We start from the raw sequence: 26999 nt of genomic DNA, 5'->3' as shown, positions 1-26999 counted from the left end.
CCTTATGTAGGGCCAGAAAGCCTGGACACGGGGTACCTCAGGCCATTTGCCCTGTTTCTTACAGAAGAGGTCTGTATTAAAATTAGTGTCCCGTTAATTGACTTCATCTCCTAAGGAGTGTTGACTGACCCCAGGATTACAAAAGATCAGTTTTTTGTTTTTTGTTTTGTTTTTTAGATCTTGCAATCTGAACTGATTCCAGTGGGTTAAAAGGCATCCCAAGGGAGAGTCCTTGGTGACTGAAGAAGATCCCGTGTTTCCTCAGTTTCAGAGAGTATAATCCCTTTCCTCCAGTGTACTAGAACTTGTCATTCACATAAAGGGCCCTATAGATCAGTCTTCCTCTGAGCCAAAAAACAGATGGCCCTTTAATTGGGTCTTTAGTCCAAACGAAACAGCAGAATTTGATCATTTTATGTTTGTCCTTATTCCTTATACAAGGAGTGTCCTCCCAGTACCATAACGTTCACCCCAGCAGACTCTCTGGGGGAATCTGAAGAGACCCGCCTCTTTCTGGGTGTCTCTTCCCTTACCCCTAAGCCTGGAGTTTTTGTTCCTCATCCTCCACCAGGCTAGTTCCTGCCCCTGAGTTTCCCTGGGATGCTCAATCCCCCTTAATGGAGGTTTCTTGCACTTTCCAGAACTGACTGCATCTGTCTCCAACCGTTTCCATTGTGGGAGAATGGAACCATGGATAGAGACTCCTCATTCCCTTCGTATCTGGGATATGTCTCAGTCACACGCACTCAGTCTCTGAGGATTTCCCAACCCCCAAAGCAGTACTTACTGATGGGGTTTTGGGGTGATAGTGGGGTGGCCTGGAGCCAATGACCAAGGAAGAATTCTTGAAGACATCTTTGGTGCACAAAAGTAATTTTATTAAAGCACAGGGATAGGACCCATGGGCAGGAAGAGCTGCACTGGGGTTGTGACAGGTGACTGATTGTATACTCTCAGGTTGGGAAGGGGTTAGGGACAGTGTAATAAGTCTCTAAGGAATTTTGGAAGCAAGGTTTCCAGGACCTTGAGGGGCTAGCTACTGTTAGAAAAATCACCATTTCAGGGGCGCCTGGGTGGCGCGGTCGGTTAAGTGTCCGACTTCAGCCAGGTCACGATCTCGCGGTCCGCGAGTTCGAGCCCCGCGTCAGGCTCTAGGCTGATGGCTCAGAGCCTGGAGCCTGTTTCCGATTCTGTGTCTCCCTCTCTCTCTGCCCCTCCCCCGTTCATGCTCTGTCTCTCTCTGTCCCAAAAATAAATAAAAACATTGAAAAAAACTTTTTTAAAAAAAAAAATCACCATTTATTACCATTTAGTAAAACTTCAGTCATGAGACCCTTCAGGTGTCTATCAGGGGACCATAAGCTTGGAGTATGATTCCCAGCATATATCTTGGGGGGAGTTGAGATAAAGGAAGTTTCCAAAGGAATTTTTATGTATTAGACTTACAGGACCCTGGGAGGTCAGGATAATGTTGGGCCAAGATTGTCTTTTGCTTCTAACAAAGTGTCATCATAGAGGCAGCTGAGCTCCTAGAAGGACGTCACTGCCTGTTTCAAGGACTTGTCAATGGACTGTAGGCAGTAAGGGAATTTAATTTTTCACTTGCCTTTGTTTCCCACATCACCATGGCAAGCACTTATACCCCCTTACATCTTGATGAGGGTGAAATTAGGGCTCCAGGAATTGGAGTCTATAGGTTTCTGGAGATTAGGCTTTGGATCAGATAGCCTTTTTCTTGCAGTTTACTAAGGTATCTGTAAACGAAGGAGACTCCTGTCTTGCATGACTGTGATCTCTATTAATCATTTGCTTCCTTTCCTTTCCCGTTCTTGGGCCACCAGGAGTGTCCAAGAAATATCACACATACTCCACGGGACGGTGGGGGGCGGGCCGTACTGTTAGCCTGTACTTTGCCCTCAGCTGGCCCCACGCTCCCTCATCACTTATATTCCAATTTTCCTACCTTGGTCCATGCACGGAGTCACCAGGTCACCACAATGTCTTTTACCCTTTTCCCAGCATCACTTCTTCTGCCTCCAAAGGTAAAAATTCTCGGGTGCCATGGATCCTGCCAGAGGTCAGGGCCCTCCCACAGAAAGGCCACCCAAACCGGGGTGGGGCACATCTCCCCTGTCACAGGAGGACCTGGACCCCGTGGGTCCAGGTGAATCCCAGACAGCCCCCAAATATGAGAAATGGGCCTACTCACTCAGTCAAAGGAGGGACACAGAGACTCGGAGCAGAATGGAGTGAGACTTTAATCAATGTTCGTGTAAGAGTGGGTGTCTGATGGGCCCGCACACTTGGGGCAGTTACAGCAGGCAATTTATCTCCTAGCGTGCAACTCCCTCCCCTGATTCCTCATTGGCTGAGTACTACAGAAGTTACAGTCTTACCCGGAAGTCGCCTATGCCCACGTAAGGCGAAAAGGAGTCTGATTGGAACAAATGTACATTCCTCGAGGTGACACAGAGACTTCAGTTCTTTTGGCACATGCTCATTGCAAAGCCCGTGAAATGGAGAAGGGAAGCAGAACCAGGAAGTGAAGTGTCTAAGGGTTTGGGACTCCATTGTTGGCGGGGGGGGGGGGGGGTCATTCAAGTTTCCAATAGGTTGTAGACCTATTGTTAACTGGACAGCACAGCTTTTATTTGGTACTTCTGAAAACGAATCATTTCACTTCTCACAAGAGATGAGTTTGTCTTTCATAGGCCTCCCCTTGACAAATACACTGCCTAGGTGCTTTTGCTCTTCCCACCGTGTGTTGGGATATCTAATAAAACATTCTCATAATTTATTGGGTTTCCCCTCCCATTGGTGTTTACATATAATAATGGAACTCTACGGTGTAAAGCTTTCATGGCTCAAAAGGATAAGCCTAATGACAATTAGGTAAATATTTGGGTAACATGGATGAGACTATTCAGGACTAAGGAGTTTGTTTGGGAACTTCTAAATCTACCACTTCCCAGGCATCATGTGCCCAAAAAAGCTGGCCTTGGCTGAGCAATCAGTTAGACTCCGGATGAGCCAGTCCATGAGGAACAAGCTTCCTCATTCATGTAGGAACCCAGGATAGCGGGCTTCTCTGGTTCATCAAAGGGATGATGGTTTCAGAGGCAGAGTGAGACTTAGAAGCAATTTATAGCAGCTTCCTACTTAAGGTTAGGGTCCAAAATGTACTCCAGTCCATCTCCCCTACCCCTATCTTGAGCTTTATTTTCTTTTAAGAATTTGGGGCGCCTGGGTGGCTCAGTCGGTTAAGCGGCCGACTTCGGCTCAGGTCATGATCTCGCGGTCCGTGAGTTCGAGCCCCGCGTCGGGCTCTGTGCTGACAGCTCAGAGCCTGGAGCCTGTTTCGGATTCTGTGCCTCCCTCTCTCTGACCCTCCCCCGTTCATGCTCTGTCTCTCTCTGTCTCAAAAAATAAATAAACGTTAAAAAAATATTTAAAAAGAATTGTATTAGCCTAACCAAACACAAACCACCTGGGTTGAGATCCCAGTTCTGCTGCTTGTCTCAGGACAGTCCTGAGCAGCTCACCTAATGCCTCTAAGCTTATTTTCTCACTGTTGAATTAGGGAAAATAGCAGTGCCCCCCTTATAGGATTGTTCTGCCCTCCATAATAAGTTTGTGAATGCAAAAGAACTTTCTATGCACAGAGGGATATGGGAAAACGAATGGTTGTTACCATCTGTAACCTTCCATCTCTTGACTCCCTGACCCTGACAGGTGCCATCCACATTCCAACAGTGTCTTTTGGCCCCAAGGAGTTAAACACAACAGCCCTGGCCGAGTTTGGAGAATACATTCGTTCAGGTCAGCCACAAGCTGTGGAAGCCGGGGGGGGGGGGGGGGGGGGGGGGGGGGGGGGGGGGGGGGGGGGGGGGGGGGGGGTGGGGGGGTGGGAAGGGTGGCGCGCGGAGGGGGCAGTAGCCCTGGAGACATGATTCTTTTACAAGGTGATAAAGAGCTTCTTTTGTTACTGACCAGAGGACAGCCAAATTCTGTGGGCCTATTTTGAGTTTATACACCATGGGGAGGAATAGAAGGTCTCCAGGAGTCAGAACAGTGGCAGAGTACAGACCGTAGATTTATTTGGCCTTTGAAGGGGTTCCTGGGTGGCTCAGTCGGTTAAATGTCTGACTCTTGATTTAGGCTCAGGTCATGATCTCACAGTTCATGAGTTCAAGCCCGTGTCGGGCTCGGTGCTGGCAGCGTGGGGCCTGCTTGGGATTCTTTCTTTCTCTCCTTTTGCCTCTGCCCCTCGCTTGCTAGTGCTCTCTCTATTTCTCAAAATAAATAAATATTTTTTTAAAAACCTTATTAGGGCACCTGGGTGGCTCAGTCGGTTGAGAGTCCAACTTCAGCTCAGGTCATGATCTCACGGTTCATGAGTTTGAGCCCCGTGTGGGGCTCTGTGCTGACAGCTCGGAGCCTATAGCCTGTTTCAGATTCTGTGTTTCCCCCTCTCTCTGCCCCTCTCCCACTCACACTTTATCACTCTGTGTCTCTCAAAAATGAATAAACAGTAAAAAAAAAAATTGTTTTAACTTTATTGGAGCATCTGGATGGCTCAGTCGGTTAAGCATCTGACTTTGGCTCAGGTCATGATCTTGTGGTTCATGAGTTCAAGCCCCACATCGGTCTCTGTACTAACAGCTCAGAGCCTAGAGCCTGCTTCAGATGCTATGTCTCCCTCTCCCTCTACTTCTCCCTTCTCTCTCTCTCTCTCAAAAATAAATAAACATTAGGGGCGCCTGAGTGGCTTAGTCAGTTAAGCGTCCGATTTGGGCTCAGGTCGTGATCTCACAGTTTGTGGGTTTGAGCCCCACGTCTGGCTCTGTGCTGACAGCTCAGAACCTGGAGCCTGCTTTGGATTCTGTGTCTCCCTCTCTATCTATCCCTCTCCCACTCACACTCTGTCTCTCTCTCTCTCTCTCTCTCAAAAATAAATAAACATTAAAAAATAAAGAAAGAAATAAGTAAACATTAAAAAAAAGAAAAAAATTTATTTGGCCTTTGAAAAACTAAGACATGTAGCTAGTTGGGTTGGAGTTTGAACTCTCCCTATCTTTGCCCTAAATATGCATCAGTCAATAAATATGATGCAATCAAACGGTAGGGCTAGGGAAAGAAAGAAAAGGCACAGCATAAGAATAAGTAGGACCAGGAATTCCTTCTTCTATGCAGGTTTCCAGAACTATACCCCATGTGCCTCCCACCCCTACCTCCATATACACCTATGTACACACCCCACCCACCCAGGCCCTTTCTTGGATTCTTTACTGCCCCATTTCTGAACTTTGAGTCAGTCAGCAACTTTGTGAGCTGAAGAAAGGATGGGTCAAGAAGAAGAAGGAGACTTGGAACTCCCCACTCCCTGTGTGAAAAGCTCATGGAAAGTAGCGAGACCCTCTTCCTAAATCAAATAAAAAACCAGCTTCTCCAAAGTTGTTGGGGGTGGAAGAGGCTGGCCTAGGTACTTGGCTGCACCCAGTAGTCCCTTCTCTACCACTACCTGTGACCTGAGTAATTGACCTTGAGAACATCCACACCCTCAGGCAGAAGCATGGCTTTATGCCAGGCAGAACAATCTCTCCATATTTGCCATGTACAGTAAGAATATTATTTTTTAAAAAAAGGTCTTTCTTCTTTTTTTTTTTTTTTTTTTTTTTTTGATATAAGGGTCGTGTTTGGTCCCAAGTAATTTGGATATCAGAGACTACTATATTTAAAATTTAACTGGGACGCCTGGGTGGCTTAGTAGGTTAGGCGTCCGTCCGACTTTGGATCAGGTCACGGCCTCATACTTCGTGAGTTCAAGCCCCACGTCGGGCTCTGTGCTGACAGCTCAGAGCCTGGCACCTGCTTCGGATTCTGTGTCTCCCTCTCTCTCTGTCCTTTCCTTGCTTGCTCTCTGTCTCTCTCTCAAAAATAAATAAACATTAAAAATAAATAAATAAATAAATAAATAAATAAATAAATAAATAAAATTACACACCCCTAGCATCTGTATAACCCTGTAGCGTATACTTGACATAACATGTTAGAGATCAGACCAAGTCAGATCTTGATCTTTTAGCTGTCATAATGATGGAATCTTGATGTGCACATTATTACATAGTAGTGGCACATTAAAAGATGAGGAAGAGGAATTTTAGAGATTGTCTCGGCAAATCAGAAATCAGACTGACTTTGTTCCAGAAGGCTTCCTAAAGGACGCTTATGTTTTTTTAAAAAGGGAGGGGCACTTGGGTGGCTCAGTTGGTTAAACGTCCGAGTTCGGCTCAGGTCGTGATCTCACAGTTCATGGGTTCAAGCCCCATGTCGGGCTCTGTGCTGACAGCTCAGAGCCTGGAGCCTACTTTGGATTCTGTGTCTCCCTCTCTCTCTGCTCCTCCCCTGCTCTCACTCTGTCACTGTGTCTCTCAAAAATAAGTAAACATTTTTAAAAAGAATGTTTTTTAAAGGGACAAGGGTGCGCATTTTGTATCAAATGGTAGAAAAACCAAAGGCAGTTGTTATACCTGGGTTTCTCTCTCGCTGCTTTTCATCCCTTTCCCTCTAGTCTTTCCTACAGTTTTCAAAACCAGCTTTGTCCAGCATGAAGTCATAGGAGAGTACAGTCACCTGTTCACTGTCCAAGGCTCAGATCCCAGCCTGCAGCCCTACATGCTTCTGTCTCACAGTGATGTGGTGCCTGCCCCTGACGAAGGATGGGAGGTGCCCCCCTTCTCTGGGTTGGAGCGTGATGGCTTTATCCATGGCCGAGGCACACTGGACAACAAGAACTCTGTAATGGTGAAGCACTTTGTTCCCTTCGCCTTGGGGCCCTAAGGATTTGCCCAGGATGGTGAAGCTCTCGCCTGACCCCCGGGAGGCAGGAGGTTATGGTAGAAAAAACCTTAGCTCCAGGAGACTTGGGTTCTAGCCATCACTTCTCTCGGTCTTGATTTCTCAACTGGGAAATAAGGGCTAGAGTAGGTGCTCTCCAGGGATCCTTGTAGCTCTGACAGCGACACATTTATCCTTTTCTCCAGGTGGTAAATGTTTTACGCAGAGCCACGCTTCCTCACATCGCATCCCCCAGGACCACTTGAGCTTGTTCTCTTTAAAGACAGTCTGTCTGATTGCACCAGTCCTGATGCAGGCAGCTGACTGTCGCCAATGCCCTGATACTCCTTCTCCCATTGTGCTTCTATCCCCCAGGCAATCCTGCAGGCCCTGGAGCTCCTGCTGCTCAGAAACTACATCCCCCGAAGATCTTTCTTCATTGCTCTGGGCCATGATGAGGAGGTAGAGCCTCCTTACCCCATAAACTATCTCTAGGACCCCTATTTGGAGTGGGGGGGGAGGGTGTTTAACTCTAGTCCAGCTTGCTTCCCAGCTGCAGGGCCTCCAGAACATGGTGTGGTGGTTTGCCATCTTCTCTAGGTATCTGTGTGCCAAAACTGTCTAAATCCCCTGAGCAAGATGCAGATTCCCAGGCCCTGTGACATAGATTTGAATTTGTTGTTACAAGACTTTATATTTTTTAGAGCAGTTTTAGGTTCACAGCAAAAATGAGAAGGTCGACAGATTTCCCTTACCCCGCCTACCCACACACATGCACAGCCCCCGCCATAATCAACATTCCCACCAGAGTGGTATTTGTGACAGTTGATGAACCTACATTGACAACTCGTAATGACCCAAAGGCCTCGTTTACACTAAGGTTTACTCTTGGTGTACGTTCTGTTGGTTTGGACAATTGTATAATGACACGTATCCACCATTTATAGTCTCTTACAGAGTAGTTTCACTGCCCTAAAAATCCTCTGTGCTCCACCTCTCCATCCCTCTCTCCCTCCCCCAACCCATGGAAACCACTGAACTTTTTAGTGTCTCCATAGTTTTGCCTTTTCCAGAATGTCGTACAGTTGGACTCATACAGTATGTAGCCTTTTAAGGTTGCCTCCTTTCATTTAGTGATACTCATAGATCTGAATTTCTAACAGACTCCCTGGTAATATCTGAGGCGGGCAGGTGTTCCATCAGTGACACCTGAGAAACACCGGTGTGCTAGAAAGAGAACCAACGGGGAGCAAGGAATCAATGTTTTATTTCCAGTGATGTCAGTTACTCTGACCTTGGGCCAGTCACCTCGTTCTGTGGGTCCCAGTCTCCTCATTTGTGAAATGAGGGCAGTTTGGCCCTTTCAGCTGTGACATTCCAAGATTCTGTGAAGCAGGGTTGTGTAAGGCCCTTGCCCTCCCTCTCCCCCACCCCAAGAAGGAGACTGGGAAGGGAGGTTCTGGAGTGCCTAGCAATGCTGAATGGGTCTTCATTAGCTGTTGGAGGTCTGGCTGAGGAGCACTGTGGTTGTGGGTTCGATGTCTACAGATCTTAGGCCACAATGGGGCTCAGAAGATTTCAGCCCTGCTACAGGCAAGGGGTGTCCAGCTGGCCTTCATTGTGGACGAGGGTAACTTCATCTTGGATGGTTTCATTCCCAACCTCAAGAAGCCCTTTGCCATGTGAGTAAAGTACCCCATCCCCCCCGCCCCCACCTTGGAAGGTGTTCTCATCCCATTTCAGATGACCCCAGCCTGGCGTCTGTGGGCCATACTAAGACAACTCTTTCTTTTACCCCTCTTGCCCTGATCTTCAACCAGTTCTGGGCTCCCCTTTTGCTTTCTCTATTGTAGATTGTTTACAGCAGCATGAAGCCAACCTCCTAGCCCTCTAAACCACTGGTCCCATGGGATAATTCAAGGGGGGAGGAAGTCGGGAGGGCCCTCTCTGATCCTCTCCTACAGCATTGCAGTCACAGAGAAGGGGGCAATTAATCTCATGCTGCAAGTAAACATGACTCCAGGCCACTCTTCAGCTCCTCCAAAGGAGACGAGCATTGGTGTCCTCGCAGCCGCCGTCAGCCGGTAAGCAACACCTGCCTCTGCCCCCTTGCCAGACTCGGGTTGGAAGACTTGGCGCTCTCCCACTTTGAGTTTGAAGGGGCTAAGCTGCCTGGCCTGAAGCTGGGCTGAGAAGCCACGACGGGGGCCACAGAGAGGACAGAGCCACCAGTACCCAGGCGGGGGCTAGAGATCAGAAGAGGGTTTATCCATATTGCAAGCGAGAGCTGGCCAATAGAAGCTAGGTCAGGACACGAGGGCTGCAGGCCGCAGGTGAGCATTTCAGGGTCTCACCTCTGGCTGGGTTTTCTTAGCAAAGTGGGAAGATCTGTATTAAGTCAGTGAAATATGTAACCGATTATCTAGCAGTGTTTAAGGCTTTGTGCCCAGTGATGGGCATACAATGGTGGAAAAAACAGACAGTCCCTTTCCAGAAGGAACTCACAGTTCGCAGCAGAGACTGATAATTGTGCTACAGTGTGGTAGGTGACATGACAGTGGGGGTGCCTCCCTGGACTTGGTAGACAGGAACAGCTTCTTCCGATGGACTAGAGGTGGTTCCATCTGTGCTTGGAGATCTCCAAACGGGTGGGTCGGTGGAGGTGATAGGAAGGTGAATGAGAGACCTCCTCACCAGGCCTGTTGAAAAATCCTGTCTCCCTCCTTCTCTTCAGACCCCTGACCTTTGACTGGGGTCGGGGAAGTCTTGAGAACCCCATTCTCTTCTAGACTGGAGCAGACACCAATGCCGAACACGTTTGGAAGCGGACTACTGAAAATGACCTTGCAGGAACTGGCACATGAGGTGGGAGAAGGAGTCTCACACGCTCCTGGTCAGCTGTGGAAGGGGAAGAAAGGGTGGCAGAGGAGTAGCTTCTAGAGTAAGAGAAGGGCCCACTGCTGACCAGGGCTCTGCACATGCTCACCTGTTTTCAGCCAGAGGCTGAGCCAAGGGTTAAAGATCTGGCTTGGTCCAGGGCTTTAGTGCTTCTCTGAGACCCTAAGACCTGACACAACCAGGCACCCTTTGGGAACTGGTTCCCACCCATCCTGGAGGCTACCACTGAGGGCCCTCAAGGCAGATATAAAGCAGGGAGAGACCCAGGCCTCAGGTACAGTGACCCTGGTAGGCTGACGCCTCTGAGATCCCACTGACCTGGTTCTTTCCCTTCCAGTTTCCCTTCCCTACCAATATAATCTTGAGCAACCTGTGGCTATTTGGGCCCCTTGTAAGCAGGTAAAGTTTTCTCTTTCCTTCTCGCTCATCCTCCCCTCCCACCAGACCTACCCAGTCCCCACTCCTTGGCTTAACTGGGCTTGACTAATCATCCCTTAGCCACCAGATGCTACATCTAGTTCATATACAGGATGTCCCTCTTAGTCTTAAAGATCTCCAAGATTCAGGAAACTGGGTGCTCTTCAACCTGTTCTTTCTTCACATTAGATGGTTTTCCTATTGTCTGATCTTTGTCCTTTTGCTTTAGGTTAATAGAGAGGAATTACATAACCAATGCACTGGTCAGGACCACCACGGCACTCACCATGTTCAATGCAGGAGTCACGGTAACATCTCCTGGATCCTCCCCTATACCTTTTCTTCACTGCCCACCCAGCCCTCTACCCTTTGGCTGTATCTCCTGTCTCCTTCTTCCTTCTCGGATTACAGTTTGAATAATAGGAAGGCCCAATGCTGAATTGTACAATGATATCAGTTGGGTAAGCCACAAGAGCAGGTGTTCTAGGTGCGGTCCATAAACCCTCTGAAATTGCCAGGTTTTATATATGTGTATTTCGAGGGGTGTCCATGGCCCCTCTCAGGTTCCTTGGGTCCGTACCCCTTCAAAAGCAACCATTACACTAGTATGAAGGAGGGTTGTTTGGGAGTTAATTTTTGTGAACTATACTCATTCAACGTGATATATATTTACCTAGCATGTTGGTCATGTAGACTAAATATTCTAACATGTATACCATCAAGGCTCTTTTGATTGTTCTTCATCATACTTTGGAAGATTTATCCACCTAACAAATTTAATGAATGACTAATGTCTTTTCCCCTAGTGTTACCCTGTGTTGAAAGAGAGAAACTCACCTGCCATTTATAAAATCTATGATAACATTCGTGATATATACAACACATAATATGTATACATTGTCATCTCCCAAAATACACTAAATAATGGGTAACCTTAGCAAACATAAATTCTATAAAGTTTACTCTCACAGTAATAAGTTCTGAGTGATTGTTTTTTTCCAGGAAGTACTTTTTGGCAAACTGGTCTACTTCCATTTAGATTAGCCACTAAGGGGCATCTCTGTTTAAAGGAAGAAGCCATGGAGTGCCTGGGTGGCTCAGTCAGTCGAGTGTCCAACTCTTGATCTCAGCTCAGGTCTTGATCTCAGGGTTGTGAGTTCAAGGTCCACATTGGGCTCTGTGCTGGGTATGAAGCCTGTGAAAGAAGGAAAGGGAGGGAGAGAGAGACAGAAGGAAGGAGGGACGAAGGAAGTCACAGCCACACTGGTTAGCCTGGGCCTAGGCCTTTCTGAGAACTTGAGAGAAGTGACACCCTTCCAGTTACTACCAGTACCACCAGCACAACGTTAAGGAGTGCCATTCACCTTGCACACAGTGTGGCCTTGCGGAGCTCTGGTAATCTGGGGCCCAGGCTGAGCCTGGCACCCCAGTGAATTCCTGGCATGACTGACTGAAGTGTCCAGTGCGTCGGCCAGACGCGAGCTGTCTTCAGCCGCCTTAAAGTGTTCACCGGAATAACAGTACTGTGTCCTTGCATTTGAATCCCACTTTATCTGTCCAGAATCCTTTCATATTTGTTACTCTATTTGATCCTTTTCACAGCTCTCCTAGTACTATTGTTCCAGTCGCCATTTGGGAAACAGAGGCACCAACAGGTTATAATTATTCAAAATCACACAGGTGCTTTATAACAGCCCAGTTCTTCTGTCCCTAGTCTGGTGCTGTTTTGCACCAAACCAGTGCAAAGAAAGATTCAGAGTCGAGGCATCTGTTCTCTCATGGCCCCTGAGGAAAAAAATCCACTCAGAGCCTAACTCTCTTCTCCAATTAGGCCTGTGTTCTTCCTGGTCAGGCAGAGAACGGAGTCAAATTTTGCAATTAGACATGGGAAACCACCCTCATCGTCCCCTTCGGGAGCAAACACACCATGACTGGCCTGCAGAGTCTCTGGGTGCCCTGTCCTGAGTAAGCTGTAACCGCTGCGGGAATGTCCTGGGCGCCCTGGGAAAGACAGCGTAGGCACAAGACTGCCAGTGGCGCTGCACGGGGCCAAAAGAGACATGTCCGGGTGGTCACAGAGAAAACAGTCTTGCTCTGAGCAGCTCTCCAGGCCCAAGACCCCCCCCCCCCTCCAGGCCCAAGAAGCATGGAGATTTGACCTAACACAGAAACACATCTCTAGCTCTGAACATTACCACTTGTCAAGGGCCCAGAAAAGACAAGGGGCTGGTCAAACCGTAAGCCCTGGACCTTTCAATCAAGTCAGCTTCCTTTTTCTCTACTGAGGATGGTTGGCCCTCCCTGGGAGGGGAGCACGGGTGGCTCAGCCCAGGGTTTGTGGTTCCCTCTCCAGGTGAATGTCATCCCCCCGGTGGCCCAGGCCATAATCAACTTCCGGGTTGACCCTGCACAGACAGTCCAGGAGGTACGTAACCTGCGTTTCCAACAACTGGCTCGGTGTCAGGGAGGTGTGGTCCTCTGGATTTGGGTTTAGCTGCAATCCCAGGGCCGGCCCACCTGCTTTTGTTGACTTGTTCAATAACATCGACAATTTTCGAAGGCTTCTGGGTAGCTGGCTAGGAATAGGAGACCTCTGGTACAGGGAGCCTGGGGGCGGGAGATGAATACTGATAAATGGTGACAACTGCGTGTGGCACTGTCCTAAGGGTACACATGCTCATTGAATGCCCACCGCCCACTATGAGGTAGGAATTGTATCATCCTTCTTTAACAGGGAAACTGAGGCACAGATCAAAAAGACAGGTAAGTGGGCACCTAGGCGGCTTAGTGAGTGAAGCATCTGACTTCGGCTCAGGTCGTGATCTCACGGTTTGTGAGTTTGACTCCACGTCAGGTGAGCTCCAGCCCCACTTGGGGTGAGCATGAGCCCCACTTCTCTTTCTTCCTCTCTCTCTCTCTCTCTCTCTCTCTCTCTCTCTCTCTGCCCCTCACTCACTTGCACCCTCTCTCTCTCTCAAAAACAAAACAAGACAAACAAACAACAGCAGGTGAGTGACTTGCCCAGGATTGCACATCTAGCAGGCTAGTTCCAGAACCGCCACACCGGATGACAATTAAAACAATTAGGGGTGAACAGCCGAAGGACCAGTGCAAGGAAGGGAACTGTCACTACCTCTGAGGGTCAAGAGAGGCTTTTTTGACGGAGAAACTTGAGCTGCAGTGGAAAGGACAAACAGCACCTTGTAGAAGCCAGGCGTTCAGAGTCAGGCTAAAATAACATAAGGCTAAAGAGGAGGACCGACCGGGCAAAAGTGGCAGGTGGTGAAAACGGAGTTGTAGCGTGGGGGTCAGGGCCTTGCGTACCTTGCTGAGGATCTGGGGCTCTGATTGGCGGACAGAGGGAACCGTTAGAGGTCTTCCACCAGGGCCGTGATGTCCCCAGCTGTGCTTTTAGGAAGCTGGTGCTGGTGGCAATGCAGAGGAAGTGTCAGAATAGGAAGAGGTGTTTGGGAAGCTGTTACAGCCTCTCAGGCAGTGGACTGGGCCCGGGTGATGGGGCGGAGAAGGGCACCTGCCAGGGACGTGGGAGATGGGGTCAGCAGAATGCCGTGCGTCCCAGGCACGGGGAGACAGAAAGGCAGGATGGCTCCAAGGTTTGTGACCTGGGTGGCTGGCCAGGTGCCGATGCCTTTAACCAAGATCAAGAGTGTAGGAAGCAGAGCAAGTTCACGGAGAAACGCAATGGTCGAGAAGTTTGAGAAGCTTATAAATTATAAATAGGCAATTATAAATACCTCGGGTTTGGAGAGCGAATGAACAAGAGATACAGGCTGGAGTGTTATTAACATAAATGAAACCTCTGGAGTCAATAAAATCCCACAGGAAGGATGTGCAAAATTAGAAGTAAAGAGGATTGAGGACAGAGCCTCGCAATGGCCTGCTACAAACACCAAATTAAAAACTATTAAAATCAGTGTGTAATTGCGAGCTGTGCCCTGACACAGAGGGCCCAGGTGCTAGTGGAGAACCAAACGGAGAACCAGACCTGGCATGGGGGTGGGCAAGCCTTCCCCGGGGAAGTGGCATTTGAGCTGAAAGATAAAGGGTGAGTAGACATTATTCGGAATGTTTGTCATCTTCAGGAGAGGCTAGCTTATTTAAGAGGCAGGTTAAGCTAAAAAAAAAAAGAGTTCAAAAGGTAAATCTAATCCTTCAAAAAATGACCTTAAGAGGCAACCCAGGGGCGCCTGGGTGGCGCAGTCGGTTAAGCGTCCGACTTCAGCCAGGTCGTGATCTCGCGGTCCGTGAGTTCGAGCCCCGCGTCAGGCTCTGGGCTGATGGCTCAGAGCCTGGAGCCTGTTTCCGATTCTGTGTCTCCCTCTCTCTCTGCCCCTCCCCCGTTCATGCTCTGTCTCTCTCTGTCCCAAAAATAAATAAACGTTGAAAAAAAAAAAATTTAAAAATAAAAAAAAAAAAGAGGCAACCCAACAACTCTCAAATGAATGTTCCAGAATTCAGCAGGGGCAGGGGCAGGTGGTGTTCCCTGAGTCTCTGATGCGGATCCTCGAGGCGCAGCCCCCCTTAGACTTCATGGTCCTTTCTCCCTAAGTTCTTCACCCTGAGGGTTTTGTTTGTCCTCACACAGGGTAGGAGGCACACCCCTCAGTGCAGGGGGGTGGGGGCAATGGACTGATGGCCTGCCCCGAGTCACCCAGCATTCGGGGGAAGCTGGGACCGGTGTGAGCCCTGGGCTCTGCTGCTTTTCATCAAGTGCCAACCTTTGTCCTCTCCCTGGAGGATCACGGGGCCAGGAAATCACTGAATTCCCCCTATTGAACTTCTTTCAACCAGTTTTTTTCCAGCCTCGTTCCAACTCCATGCCCTTTCCAAGGGCTGTTTTCCACCAGCTGGGGTTTGCGTCTCCCCAAATTCTGGCACTCTTCCCTCCTCTCTATTCCCGCGCCATAGTGCCCTTCCCAATCTATCTCATGAAATCCCTGGAATCCCTGGACCCAGCCTGCCCACCTGCCCCAGTGAGGAATGAATGGAAAGTCTCCCATCATCCTGAAAGCACACAGCACCCTTTTGTTCTGGTCCTTTCTCTCCCTCATGCCCTGGTTCCATGCATCGGGTTCTGTCCTCAGATATCGTGCTGGTCCGAGGGCCAAGGGTACAGGGCCTAGGACTGGATCTGGCAGGAGCACAAACAGTTCCCAGAACCCTCTTCCTCCACCTCTAACTGGGTTCTCCCATGTTGTGGCTGTAAATAGGTCTCTGGCACCTGTCTATGAGGAACAGTCTTCAGAAATGTGCCAGGCTACCCTGTAGAAGGTTTGTGCTGAATGGGCCTCAAGGAGAAAAATAAGGCTACTGGGAGATGTTTCAGGAAGCCCCCACTTAAAGGAGAGTTTGGGAATATGGTACCTTGGATGATAATGAGTTTCTCAGAGGGTGGATGTCTACTGATCTAGAGTGTGGTAGACAAGATTCTTCGCTTTCTTCATTTCTTCACCAAGTGTTTATTGAGTGGCTGCTATGGTCTAAACACCTGGGGAAATGGTGAGCAAGACGGCCAAGATTCCCATTCTGGTAGCACTACGCTCTAGTGGGGAAGGGACAGCAATAAGCCAGTAATCAAATACTTTAAGAGGTTAAGTACCATAAAGAAAATCATGTGATGATGGGTCCCAAAGCGATTGTGAAGTGGGGGTGGAACAGAGAGTCAGTCCTCCAAGGCGACATTTACCCTGAGACCTGAGATAGAGCAAAAACCTGGGAATGGCAACCAGGCAGCAGGGGCACAGAAGACATTCAGGGGCGCCTGGGTGGCTCAGTGGGTGAAGCATCCAATTCTTGATTTCGGTTCAAGTCATGATCTCACAGTTCCTGGGATTGAGCCCTGTGTCAGGCTCTGCATGGGGCTCCATAGCCTGCTGGGGATTCTCTCCCTCTCTCTCTCTCTCTCTCTCTCTCTCTCTCTCTCTTCCCCTCCCCTACTATGCGCTCACATGCACACATGCTCCCTCTCTCAAAGTAAATACACACACACTAAACGAGGGGTGCCTGGGTGACTCAGTCATTAGGCAACCAACTTTGGCTCAGGTCATGACCTCACAGCTGGTGAGTCCAAGCTCCCCATCCGGCTCTCTGCTGTCAGTGCAGAACCCTCTTCAGGTCCCCCATCCACCTCTCACTCTGCCCCTCCCTCACTCCAGCTCTCTCTCTCTCCCTCTGTCTCTCAAAAATAAATAAACATGAAAAAAAAGAAGACATTCATAACCAAGTTGCTCAAAGGCAGAATGGATTGTAACTCGTGATGGTGCACTTTCTGCCATGGAAGAATTCAAGCACAGGCTGGATGGTAATCTCGTGAGTGTCTATGAGAGGCCTCGCCTTACAGCAAGATGGAGGCTGGACTTGCTAACTCTAACTCTAGAGACCTTACCAAGGTGTTGATATCCCTTGTCCTTGCCTTCAACAAACTTATCATTCCCTTGAGGGGAAAACATATCTACACATAAAACAGAGGGAACACGTGATGGCGTGGGAATGTGCGGTAAGGGCTGTAGGAGCTCAGAGAAATGAGAGACCAATGTGACTTAAAGTAACCTTCGAGGTCCCTCTTACCACCGGCGGGTCCCTCCTCTTAGTCCCATCCTTGTGCTCCTGATTACTGCCCAGGCTGGCCCCTCTATTCTAAACAAATAGCAGCTAGCATATATTGAGTGCTTACTGTGTGCCAGGAACGGGCCCAAGCACATCACGTAGGTTAATTCCAGTGGTGGTCACAACCACCTTACCAGGTAGGTGTTCCTCTTATCCCGACGTTAACAGGTGAGCGTGCAGATGGCACAGAGGTTAAGCAGTTAGCCCCAGGTCACACGACTATAAGTGGCTGTCCGTGGCACGAAGTTTGGTGTCACTGCTCAATTTTTTTTTTTTTAATTTTTTTTTTCAATGTTTATTTATTTTTGGGACAGAGAGAGACAGAGCATGAACGGGGGAGGGGCAGAGAGAGAGGGAGACACAGAATCGGAAACAGGCTCCAGGCCATCAGCCCAGAGCCTGACGCGGGGCTTGAACTCACGGACCGCGAGATCGTGACCTGGCTGAAGTCGGACGCTTAACCGACTGCGCCACCCAGGCGCCTCACTGCTCAATTTTTGTGCATGCCCCTCTCCAGGCTCAGACTGTCCCTGCTTCTTCTCCATCAGCTTCATATCCTCTCCTCAAATTCTGGATTCTTAAAATCCATACCACTAAGGAATCCATCCTCCTGGGCCGCCTGGCTGGCTCAGTCAGAAGACCGTGCAACCATTGATCTCAGGGTCGTAGGGTAGAGCCCCACATTGGGTATAGAGATTACTTTAAAAAATAAACAAACTTTAAAGAAAGAAAGAACACCATCCTGTTTCTGGCCCTCCTTCCGATCACCTCGACCTCTATGTGCTTTGGAGACCGTAAATCATCACCCTTGTGAAGTCAGAGACCAGATTCAGATACCCAGCCCAGTGATACTCACTGTATAACCCTGAACAAGTTACTTCATGAGACAACTCCAACTATTTTTTTTTTTTTTTTGGCTCATATCTTTTAAATTTCTGGTATCCAGCATTCATCACATGCTTTTATGCTCCTGACCAGAAACACAGAAATGAGGTAGACATAGCCCTTCCTCTTATGTCAGGACCTGGCCTAGCACTTAGTAGGCAACTTGGTCTCTTGTGGCCTCTCACTGAGGGGGGCTCCCATGTGTGCCCTCTTCCATTTCTGGGGGCAGGAATCTTCAAGTAATTTGGGACAGGGGGCAGCAGGCACAGTCCTAACCCACCTTACAGGGGATGACTGGGAGCCTCCCAGTTGGTTGAGGATACATCAAAACTATGCATTAATTCTTATATTAGAGAATTTCAGACAGAAGCGTAGAGCGAAAATAAGCTCAGATAAATGAGTTGTCCATCCTCCTTCCGACTAATCCAACAGCAGGGAATTGGGGTTGGCTCAATGGTGGTTTCTAAGCCAGAAATAGGAACCTTCATTTCCTTTCCAGACTCAGCTCCTAGCATACTTCTAGGGGACACTGACCTAAAAAGGAGTACCCTTGAGATAATGTCCCCCGTGCAGGTGATCCTCAGCTATGGGACACCCCCCTTTCTAGGACAGAAGCAGTTCTAAAGCAATTGCTGATCAAATGAGTTGAGGCTAGTGCTGGGGCTTTCCCTGTGTGGTGGGGTGGGCTTGGGGACCACCCTAAACCAGCCTCCTGGTCCATTCCCACAAGGCTCCATGTGACCTGAGCCTCAGGGTCTGGTCTACGTCCTGCCTGAGACCAGGACCTGTGCTGGATTCAGCTCTAGTTGTTTCAGACTGAATTCTCTAGGAGCTTCCTCAGGTTCCTTCCTGAGGAAAGGAAGCAAAGAGAGAGCTTGAATACCAGTCCCCCAACTCCTGACTTTTTGTCTGTGTTGAGCTCATCTTCCTGGCTCCAGTGCAGTTAGTTACAAACAGGAAGCAGGGATGCCCAAAGAGGAGAAAGAAAAGTGTGTGACCTTTTCCTCAACTGTCTGTGGCTCCCAGGTTGAAGTGAGGTCATCACATCTATCACCCTTGCCTCAAGATGGTTGAGTTCCCCTTTCTGCTGTCTCTTCTACATTCCACCCGGCCCATGACTCACGGCCCAAGAGGAAGGACACACAATTTCCTGATTTCCAATTCTCTGCCTGCCTCATGGCTGTAAGGCAAGCCTCCTGAACATTTAACCTAAATCTACCGTGCTGTAGATTTCTTTCCAAGAAGACCCAATTCTTCTATCTCCTACTGCCAATCAGCTGAAATTGAGGTCCCGGTGCTAAAATGAGCTCCTCTGTAAGCTCCAAAGTCCTGCCTTGCTGGAGACAAAGCAGGACTATTTCGATTCATATGGTACTTGCACAGCAGATAGTAAGAACTCAAACTCCCATTTGTTTGCTCCCTCAAGGTCCTAGAACTCGTCAAGAACATTGTGGCTGACAACAGGGTCCAGTTCCACGTGTTGAGTGCCATTGACCCCCTACCTGTCAGCCCCTCTGACCATCAGGCCTTGGGCTACCAGCTGCTCCGCCAGACCATACGGTCTGTCTTCCCGGAAGTCAACATTGTTGCCCCAGGTAATGACTTCATCATCTGTGACTACAGGGAGGCAGGGGCTGGAACTGTTTCCTATCTAATGTCTACTGCCCCACCTCCACCCCAGCTGTTCAGCCTGGAAACATCTGGCTGCTTCCCCTCGTGATGGGACTGGAACTGTATTTTCCTCTTGGAGTGGAAGTCAGAAAGCAAACAGGAAAAGAGCAGAAACAATAAATTAGATCAGTCATGCCTGGGTCCTGGCTTCACCTAGGCCAGCCACTCTGGCATGGAGGAGAGGATCAGCCCAGACCCCACCCCCACCCCCACCCCCACTCCCACCCCCACCTTACTCCTTGAGGAGCCACAGAAGAGGCCAAGTTTCCCCCAGGCTGGTTCTGATCTATGCAAGGATAATAGCTCAGCAACAGAGCTCAGAATCTGCAGCCCAGAAATGCCTCCCCACCTCTACCATTTGCATTAACCCCCTTCACCTCTCCCAGCCCAGATAGCAGTGCCTCTATGCCCTTTCCCTGGTCTTCCAGCATACCTTCCATACCTATACTGGGTAGATGGTGGCTCTCCGATTTAACAGTGGAAGAGGGTTACCTAGGCCACTTATTACAGTGAAGGGTTAGGGCTCCCAAAGATTCGGCCTAGCCAAATCTGGAGAGGACACTGGAGTCTGCCTTTTTAACATCCCTCAGGAGATTCTGAGACCAGATGATGGCTGACCACAGTTTGAGGATCTCTGGTCCACGATGTGAGGATGGCCCATAACGCTAAGACCTGTGTCCAGTTTTGTCTTTTAAATCTAGGTTTATCACGGATTCCCTCATTTTCTAAGCACACACTTAGGACCTGCCTCTGTGCTAGGCATGGGCCCATAAAGAGCGTCCGGTGAAACTCTGCATCCGCAAGATCAGCTGTGAAAAGGGCAGCCTTGTTTTTTAATCAACCAAAATCTAGCTATAAGCCCCACTCCTCAGGAAATCCAACCTCAGGTATTACTGAGACCTCCAGGCTCCCCACCACCACCCTCATTTTGAATCAGGCCCCGAGGGCTTACGTAGCAACCGGACATGGGAGTCCCTTGGCGGGTGGTCATAGGTCCTTGGGGCTCGCTCTGAGACATCCATTACCTAGCTAGAAAGTCACTTCAGGTTAGAGATTCCCTCTGAATTCCGGAGAGTAGGATCTTTGACCCTAGACATAAGACCCCATCTCCCTGAACATACCAGGCAACCATCCCCTCCGAGGTCTGCCCCCTACTCGAACTCCTGCCACAGAGCAGGGCTGGGTCTCCACCATCCAGGGACCCTGGCCCTCACAGTCCCCGATTCTTCTCTCTTGGCTCTCAAAGCTCCCTACGCTACCCTCTCCCCTCTGGGGCAACCGCCATAATCCTAACAGGGTTAGGCTTTTACGGGGAAAAAAGATAAGCAGGCATCAACTGATAGAAATCCCTAAAGCAAGGAGTTTGAAGGGCCTAGTTACCCATTTGAAACCGGAAGTGGAAAATGAAACAAAACACAGACTAACATCTCAGATCATCCCACCACTCTTCACTGGGTGCTTCAGGGGGTCTTTTCTCAGAGAATGCTCCCCCCGGGGACAAGGCCCAGCCCTCACTGGAGAGGGGGTGAGCTGCTCCTACCTTCAGGAGAGCAAGACACTGGAGAATAAACATCCTGGGACTTTCCTAACCTCAGGTTTGACTCTTGGAAAACAGAAAATAACAGGAAATTATGTTCTACTTTAAGGGGACTGCATTTTATAACAGTAAAACTCCCCGGGGGCGTGCGGGGGGGGGGGGGGGGGGGGGGCGGGGTCGTGTTTATTTCTGACCTAGGGTGGTGTAAAGAGAGCTGAGGCAGTAAAGAGCTGATATCTAGATTTCCGAAATAGCCCGGGGAAGGGTATAAAATGAAGGTACTGGCTTCCCTGGTCCTCGTGGAGCGAGGACACTTGGCTCTGGATCATTCGGGGATGGCTCACTAACGCCCTTGGGAGGAGACCCCGTGCTTCTAGCCGAACGGTGTTTTAGAAGGTGTTGAGAACGGGTAACCCGAAGGTTAAAAATTCAGAGCGACAGGCTCCCAGGAGGGCCCAGGTGATGTTCTTATTGGCCCAGGGGCCCTAATTTTCCAGCCAGTCCACCTCCCACCAGTATCTTGGCTTGATTATCCACATCAAGCCTCACCGTCCTTCATTTTCTCCGTCCAGGTGTTTGTATCGGCAGCACAGACAGCAGACACTATACAAACCTCACCACCGGCATCTACCGGTTCAACCCCCTCTACCTGAATCCTCAGAGCTTCCGGAGGTGAGTGAGTGGAATAGGTCTGGAGAGCAAGGGGCAAAGAGGAGGTACATCTGACCTGTCCCCACCCCTTTCTCCTGCCAGCCCACAGAACAGGAGAAAGCTGGGGTTTGCACAGGCTAAAATGAAGACTTCTAGAACCCAACTGGCCCAACTTCCTCATGGCCAGAGCCTTGCCACTCCCCAGAGTGCGTGGAAATTGGCCACTGGTTTTCTGGGATGGAGATAATCAGGTGATTGGAAAGTCTCTGGTGGAAGTAGGACCCTTGGGTCTTAATCCCTCCACCTCTTCCCTTTGGGAGCATGCTTACCCTCTGGACGCCATTTTCTCCCCGGAAGGGGAGACTCCAGACTTCTCAGTTACCATTCAGTGAAACAGACCCGCTTGTGGCCAAAGGTGGACACATGCTTTGAATTCTCAGAAGAAAACACTCTATAGGGGAGCCTGAGTGGCTCCATCGGTTAAGCCTCTGACTCGTGGTTTCAGCCCAGGTCACGATCTCAGGGTCGTGAGATCGAGACCCGCATCGGGCTGTGCGCTGACAATCCAGGGACTGCTTGGGATTCTCTTTCTTCCTCTCTCTGCCCCTCCCCTCTCCCCCTTTCTCTCAAAGTAAGTAAATAAAACATTAAAAAAAAAGAAGAAGAAAACACTATAGGGATCTAAGACATGATCATCAATTTTAACTATTGTACGTGAATTACTACTTTGTGGGTTCTTCAGCAAAATCTTAGTCCTTGGGCGTGGGGGGTTGACTTCCAGCTACCTTTCTGTTCCTTACCATATCCAGACCTGATTTCCCCACTCTAAGTCAGTTGCCAGTAGAATGAAAATACTGTTTTTGAATACGAGCTCAAGAACAGCTTTCATGGTTTTTGTTTGTTTTTTAACTGGAGCCGCAGGCCGCTGCTCTTTATTTCCTTTTATCTTTGAGGTTACATGTGTGGTGTGGTTGTGTGTTGGGTGGTGTGGAGGCTGGTTGTGGGCACAGGATCAGATGGAAATTTCCTAGGTGCAGTAGAGGTGCCCTGGGCAGTCTCCCTCTGTCTCCTTTTGTGCCCCTAGCAATGTGGGGGCCAGGGGACTCTAGCCTGAGAGAAAGAGAATTAAAAAGATAATTTCCCCTCAGGGGACAAATTATCAAATCGATTCCAAGGCAGGAAATGATTCTGAACTCCCCAGGATTTTGGTATTTTCTTCCCCCCCACCATTCTTTGCCACGGTCATGGATCCAGGAAAGATGACCTACGTGTCACATGAAACCTCACGTCTTACAAATAGCCTCTCCCACGTGCCCACTTCCTACCCCTGGAGGGTCAAAGGCCAGTGGCTTCAGGGCATGTGAGGTGGGGGTACTCTGCACTAAGGCTTGTGCTAAAGCGGTTGGCTTTCTCCAACCTTCCCCTAAATCTCTCCCACAGCATCCACGGCATCAATGAGAAAATCTCAGTCCGCGCCTACGAGACCCAGGTGAAATTCCTCTTTGAGTTTATCCAGAATGCTGACACAGACCAGGAGCCAGTTCCTCACCTGCACGAACTGTGAGGTCAAGGAGCCAGCTGGATTAGGGGTGCCCGACCTCAGCCGAGGCTAACTCAAGGGCAAGGCTAATGTCGATGAAACTTTGGGTCAAAACCACATTATGATACATCACCCTCCTGCCTTGATCACTCCGGATTCACCAAAGAACAGGCCAAGGAGTAGGGAAGGGCCAGCAGAAATCTGGCTTCTCCCTTCCTCTGAACATCTGCATCCCTAGGCTGACCAGTGCTTACTGCCTTCTTGTCCCCGTCTTAGAGGTTACCCGGCTTGTTTGTCTTGCGCTGGTTATTTAACCACCCCTTATTAAGGCCAGACTTAACAAATGCAGATTTGGGAAAATCTCAAGCAGGTTTTACCTTCTAGAGATGTTTAATTTAGGGCATGCTTGCCAGGCTGCCTTCTCCGTTGCTTATCTATTTCTTTTTGCTGCAACTTCCTTTCTCTCCCCGCACCTCCCTTGGATTTTTTAGCTGGCTTTTCATCTCTCCTCGCCTGCCCCTGCATCCCTTCTCCCGCCCTCCAATTTATCCTACATCTGGAGCAGAACTTAGTCAAACTGTGATACCACTGTAATCACTACAACAACTAGTCAAATAACGTGAGCTATGCGGCATGAAGCGGTCGCCGAGGGGTGGCACTGAGGCAGGGGGCTTTGGAGGAACCCCCAGCCTCCTGGTTCTGGAGGCTGGAGCCTGGAGAAAAAAGCCTCTGTCCTTGGGCTCCTCCCAAGGGCTCCCTGGGCTTTGCTCCCTCCCTTGCCCTGTTCCCACCACCTGCTTCTGCCTCACCCCGGGAGGCACTAATCTGTGGAAATATTTCCCTGGCACTTCCTATGGGCTGAGCTCCCAAGAGAAGGGCACTCGTGATCCCGCCTCTCAGTGGAGCCCAGGACCAGCAGGGCTCCGGCCCTGGCATCTGGTCCTGGTTCTGACCTGTCAGCGGGAAGGTGAAGGGCATGGGGTGGGGGGGGAGCCAGAAGGAGCCTGACTTGAGGGTCTCTGCCCCAGGCGGCGGGCAGAGAAGGAGCAAGCTGCACTCCCTTAGGGAACAGCAGGGCTCCTGTCTTCTCTCTGCGGAGTCCGACCCTGAGCGTATTTGAATCTGCTTAGTAGCTGCCAGGTAGGGGGCATTGGAAGGCAGCATTTCTTGGCTCCAAGCCGGGAGCTGAGTTTTGTGGGTCACTAGGGAGTTGGGGTCAGAGAGCGAGACGCAGAGGGAGCAGGGACTTGAGAGACTCCATTTTTCCTCACCAGACAAAGACCTTTCCCGCCTTCCTGGGGTTTGACAGCCGTGGGCTCTTTTTCCCTCCTCACACTCCCCAGCCCCCGGTTCCTCACCTCCCTCCCAGGGCTGTGAGCTCTCCCTTGAAGTTTAGGCTTAATGGAAAGTGTTAGAAACACAGTGTGAGGATTATTTGAGCTTTTTTGCTACTCCCCCTAAGATTCACATTCCTTCCCTCACCCTCCCTTTTTGTTGCCAATTCAGTACTTATTCAGCCTTTGTTGGAGGGTGAGCTGGAGAACAGAAATAATCCTTCACATTCGTACAGAGCTGTACAAAGTGCTCTCGTCCACCTGATTTCGGCAGAGCCCCATGAGGAAAATATTACTGCCCCTTCTTACAGAGCAGGAATTGGTTCTCAGACTGGTTACACAGCCAGCTAGGGGCAGGTTCAAACCCGTGTCACCTGGCCCCAGATGCACCATTTTTCCATGATCCTAAATTAATGATGGAATCTACTTCCCATCCGTTATCTGACTCAATCCCGACAACAGCTCCAAGGGGCTATTGCCCCTGTTTTACAGATGAGGCAACTGAGACTCGGAGGTTAAGCACTTTGCCCAAGGTCATGCGGGTGTTGGGAGCAGAGTCTCTCTGAATCCAAAGCCTGTGCTAGTAGTACTGAAGGGGAAACTGAGACTCCGAGGAGTCATCTGCCCAAGATCACACAGTTCTTAAGGGGCAGCCGTGGAATTCAAATGCCAGTCTAAAATCCCCAAGTCCAGTGCCTTTTCAATCGCACCACATTGCCCGTCCCAAGAACCTGTGGTGTGTGGCTCATTCATTCCGATCCAGGGAGATCTCGACGACAAAGGCTCTTTTGCCATCGGCTTTGATTCGTAGCTCAAGCTCTCTGTTCCCCTGGCCGACCTCACTCTATTCACACCTCTTCCCTCTGTCTGCCAACACTCCTTACCACCCCCACCCCAGCTTCTGAGTTGGGCTCCTCTCCCTTCTTTGAGTTTAGGGACAGCCAGGTCTCTAATAACCCATGGGATAATTGGAAGGAGAATGAGCAGGGGACCTGGTCCCCATTGGATCGCACCACTCTCTTCTAGTGTCAGAAAGGATAGTCTTTTCCAGCGTCTGGAGTGGGAAGGAAGACCGTTGAGGGGGCACTGCTCCACATCCGGGTTCTGAGAACACAAACCTCCCAGCCCTATGGCCCCCAAAGGCTTCTGGAAAGCATGAAAATGCTGGCCAGACCAGGACGGCGTGAGCTCTAAGACTCTGGGCAGGAAGGAGCGATGAATCTGAAACTTTCCCCCACCCCTCCCCACATCCATCTACCACTCCCGAAATCCTCCTGGAAGGAACCTCGGCGATAATCACAGGAACACCCTACATCCCCATCCAAGACTTCACCCAAGCTTCTTACTCATACCTCAGGTTGGAAAGAAGGCAAAATCTTCCCAAGCAAAGAGGATGGGATGGGAGTCCCTTGATGTTGCCCCAGGTTGCTAAAAAATGTGGCCATTCTGGATCCAATATTCTCTCCTTCTGGAGGAGATAGTAGGAAAAGACAAAGTTCCTACTGGAGAACCGAACACTTCATTAGTCTGTTTGGGGTTTTTTTTTTTGAAAATTTAAATCTACATAATTTTATAAAAATGAAACTACCTGCAATTTCAGGGTTCAGTGTCCATGCAGCTGCCAATAAAAAGGATAAGCATCATGCTTCATATGTGTGACGTCTAGACCTACAGATATAAAGATGTAAGAATAATAGAAAGCGTTTAATACCCAAAAATATTCCTCAGCCACCATGTGCAATGCTGTAAATACTACACTAATTCGTGACGACCCCCAGAACCAGAAACTAGAACTCAAAGAGGAGCGAGAAAATGGACAGTCAGCCCTGCTGAGAAATAGCATGTTGTCCAGGGATCCATCGCAGTCGTGCTATCTGAGAGGAAGGATTTGACAAGTCGATTTTCCTTTCTCTTAGCTAAGCACTTTGACAACTCAGTTCCTCCCTGCACGCCAAAGCCATGTCTGTCTCTAAAGTTCACAGTGACAAAACCTATACATCTTCAGGGTGTTGTGTTTTTTTTGTGTTTTTTGTTTTTTTTTTTCTGAAGACATAGGGCAAGCTCTGTAGAGAAGTGTCGCTCTGGGGCCTGAACTGAACTGTGTTCGTCTCAGGACCACGTGTGTAGGGTGACAAGTTGCCCTGTGCCAGCACCGAGTGCTGAAACCCGAGTGACCGAAACACTGGGTTTCTGGGGGTTTTCACAGCTTTCATTATTTCGTTGTGTCCTCAAAAAGTCAAACATAGAGTTACCATAGGACCCAGCAATTCCACTCCTATTTATATACCCGAAAGAACTGAAAACAAGTACTCAAAAGTTTGAGTACTCGTAGCTTCACTCTTCATAGTAGTCAAAAGATAGAAACCACCCAAATGTCCATGAACAGATGAATGGATAAACAAAATCTGTTATATCCATGCCATGAACGATTATTCAACCATAAAAAGGGATGAAATACTGATACATGCTATAACATGGATAAACCTTGAAAACGTTACACTGGACGAAAGAGGTCAGACACAAAAGGGTCACATATTGCATGGACCCATTTATATGAAATGTCCAGAATAGGGAAATCCACAGAGACAGAAAGCAGACTAGT

The 26999-nt window shown here is 49.3% G+C and overlaps 1 protein-coding gene across 1 annotated transcript in view; it reads left to right on the top strand.

Moving 5' to 3' along the window:
* Nucleotides 1–26047, top strand: part of PM20D1 (peptidase M20 domain containing 1) — a 31547-nt gene extending 5500 nt beyond the window's left edge. The window contains exons 2-13 of the mRNA XM_043569283.1: nt 3733–3819; nt 6572–6804; nt 7213–7299; nt 8386–8519; nt 8802–8921; nt 9627–9702; nt 10073–10134; nt 10382–10460; nt 12506–12577; nt 19091–19259; nt 21445–21544; nt 22964–26047. Of these exons, the coding sequence (XP_043425218.1) occupies nt 3733–3819; nt 6572–6804; nt 7213–7299; nt 8386–8519; nt 8802–8921; nt 9627–9702; nt 10073–10134; nt 10382–10460; nt 12506–12577; nt 19091–19259; nt 21445–21544; nt 22964–23087 (1343 nt within the window). The 3' untranslated portion in view covers nt 23088–26047. The remainder of the gene's footprint in view (nt 1–3732; nt 3820–6571; nt 6805–7212; nt 7300–8385; nt 8520–8801; nt 8922–9626; nt 9703–10072; nt 10135–10381; nt 10461–12505; nt 12578–19090; nt 19260–21444; nt 21545–22963) is intronic.
* The last annotated feature ends 952 nt before the right edge of the window (nt 26048–26999 follow it).

This window comes from Prionailurus bengalensis, chromosome E4, assembly GCF_016509475.1.
Source record: "Prionailurus bengalensis isolate Pbe53 chromosome E4, Fcat_Pben_1.1_paternal_pri, whole genome shotgun sequence".
Lineage (NCBI taxonomy): Eukaryota > Metazoa > Chordata > Mammalia > Carnivora > Felidae > Prionailurus > Prionailurus bengalensis.
Note: the sequence above shows the minus strand (reverse complement) of the source record. Positions and strands in the feature narration are given on the sequence as shown.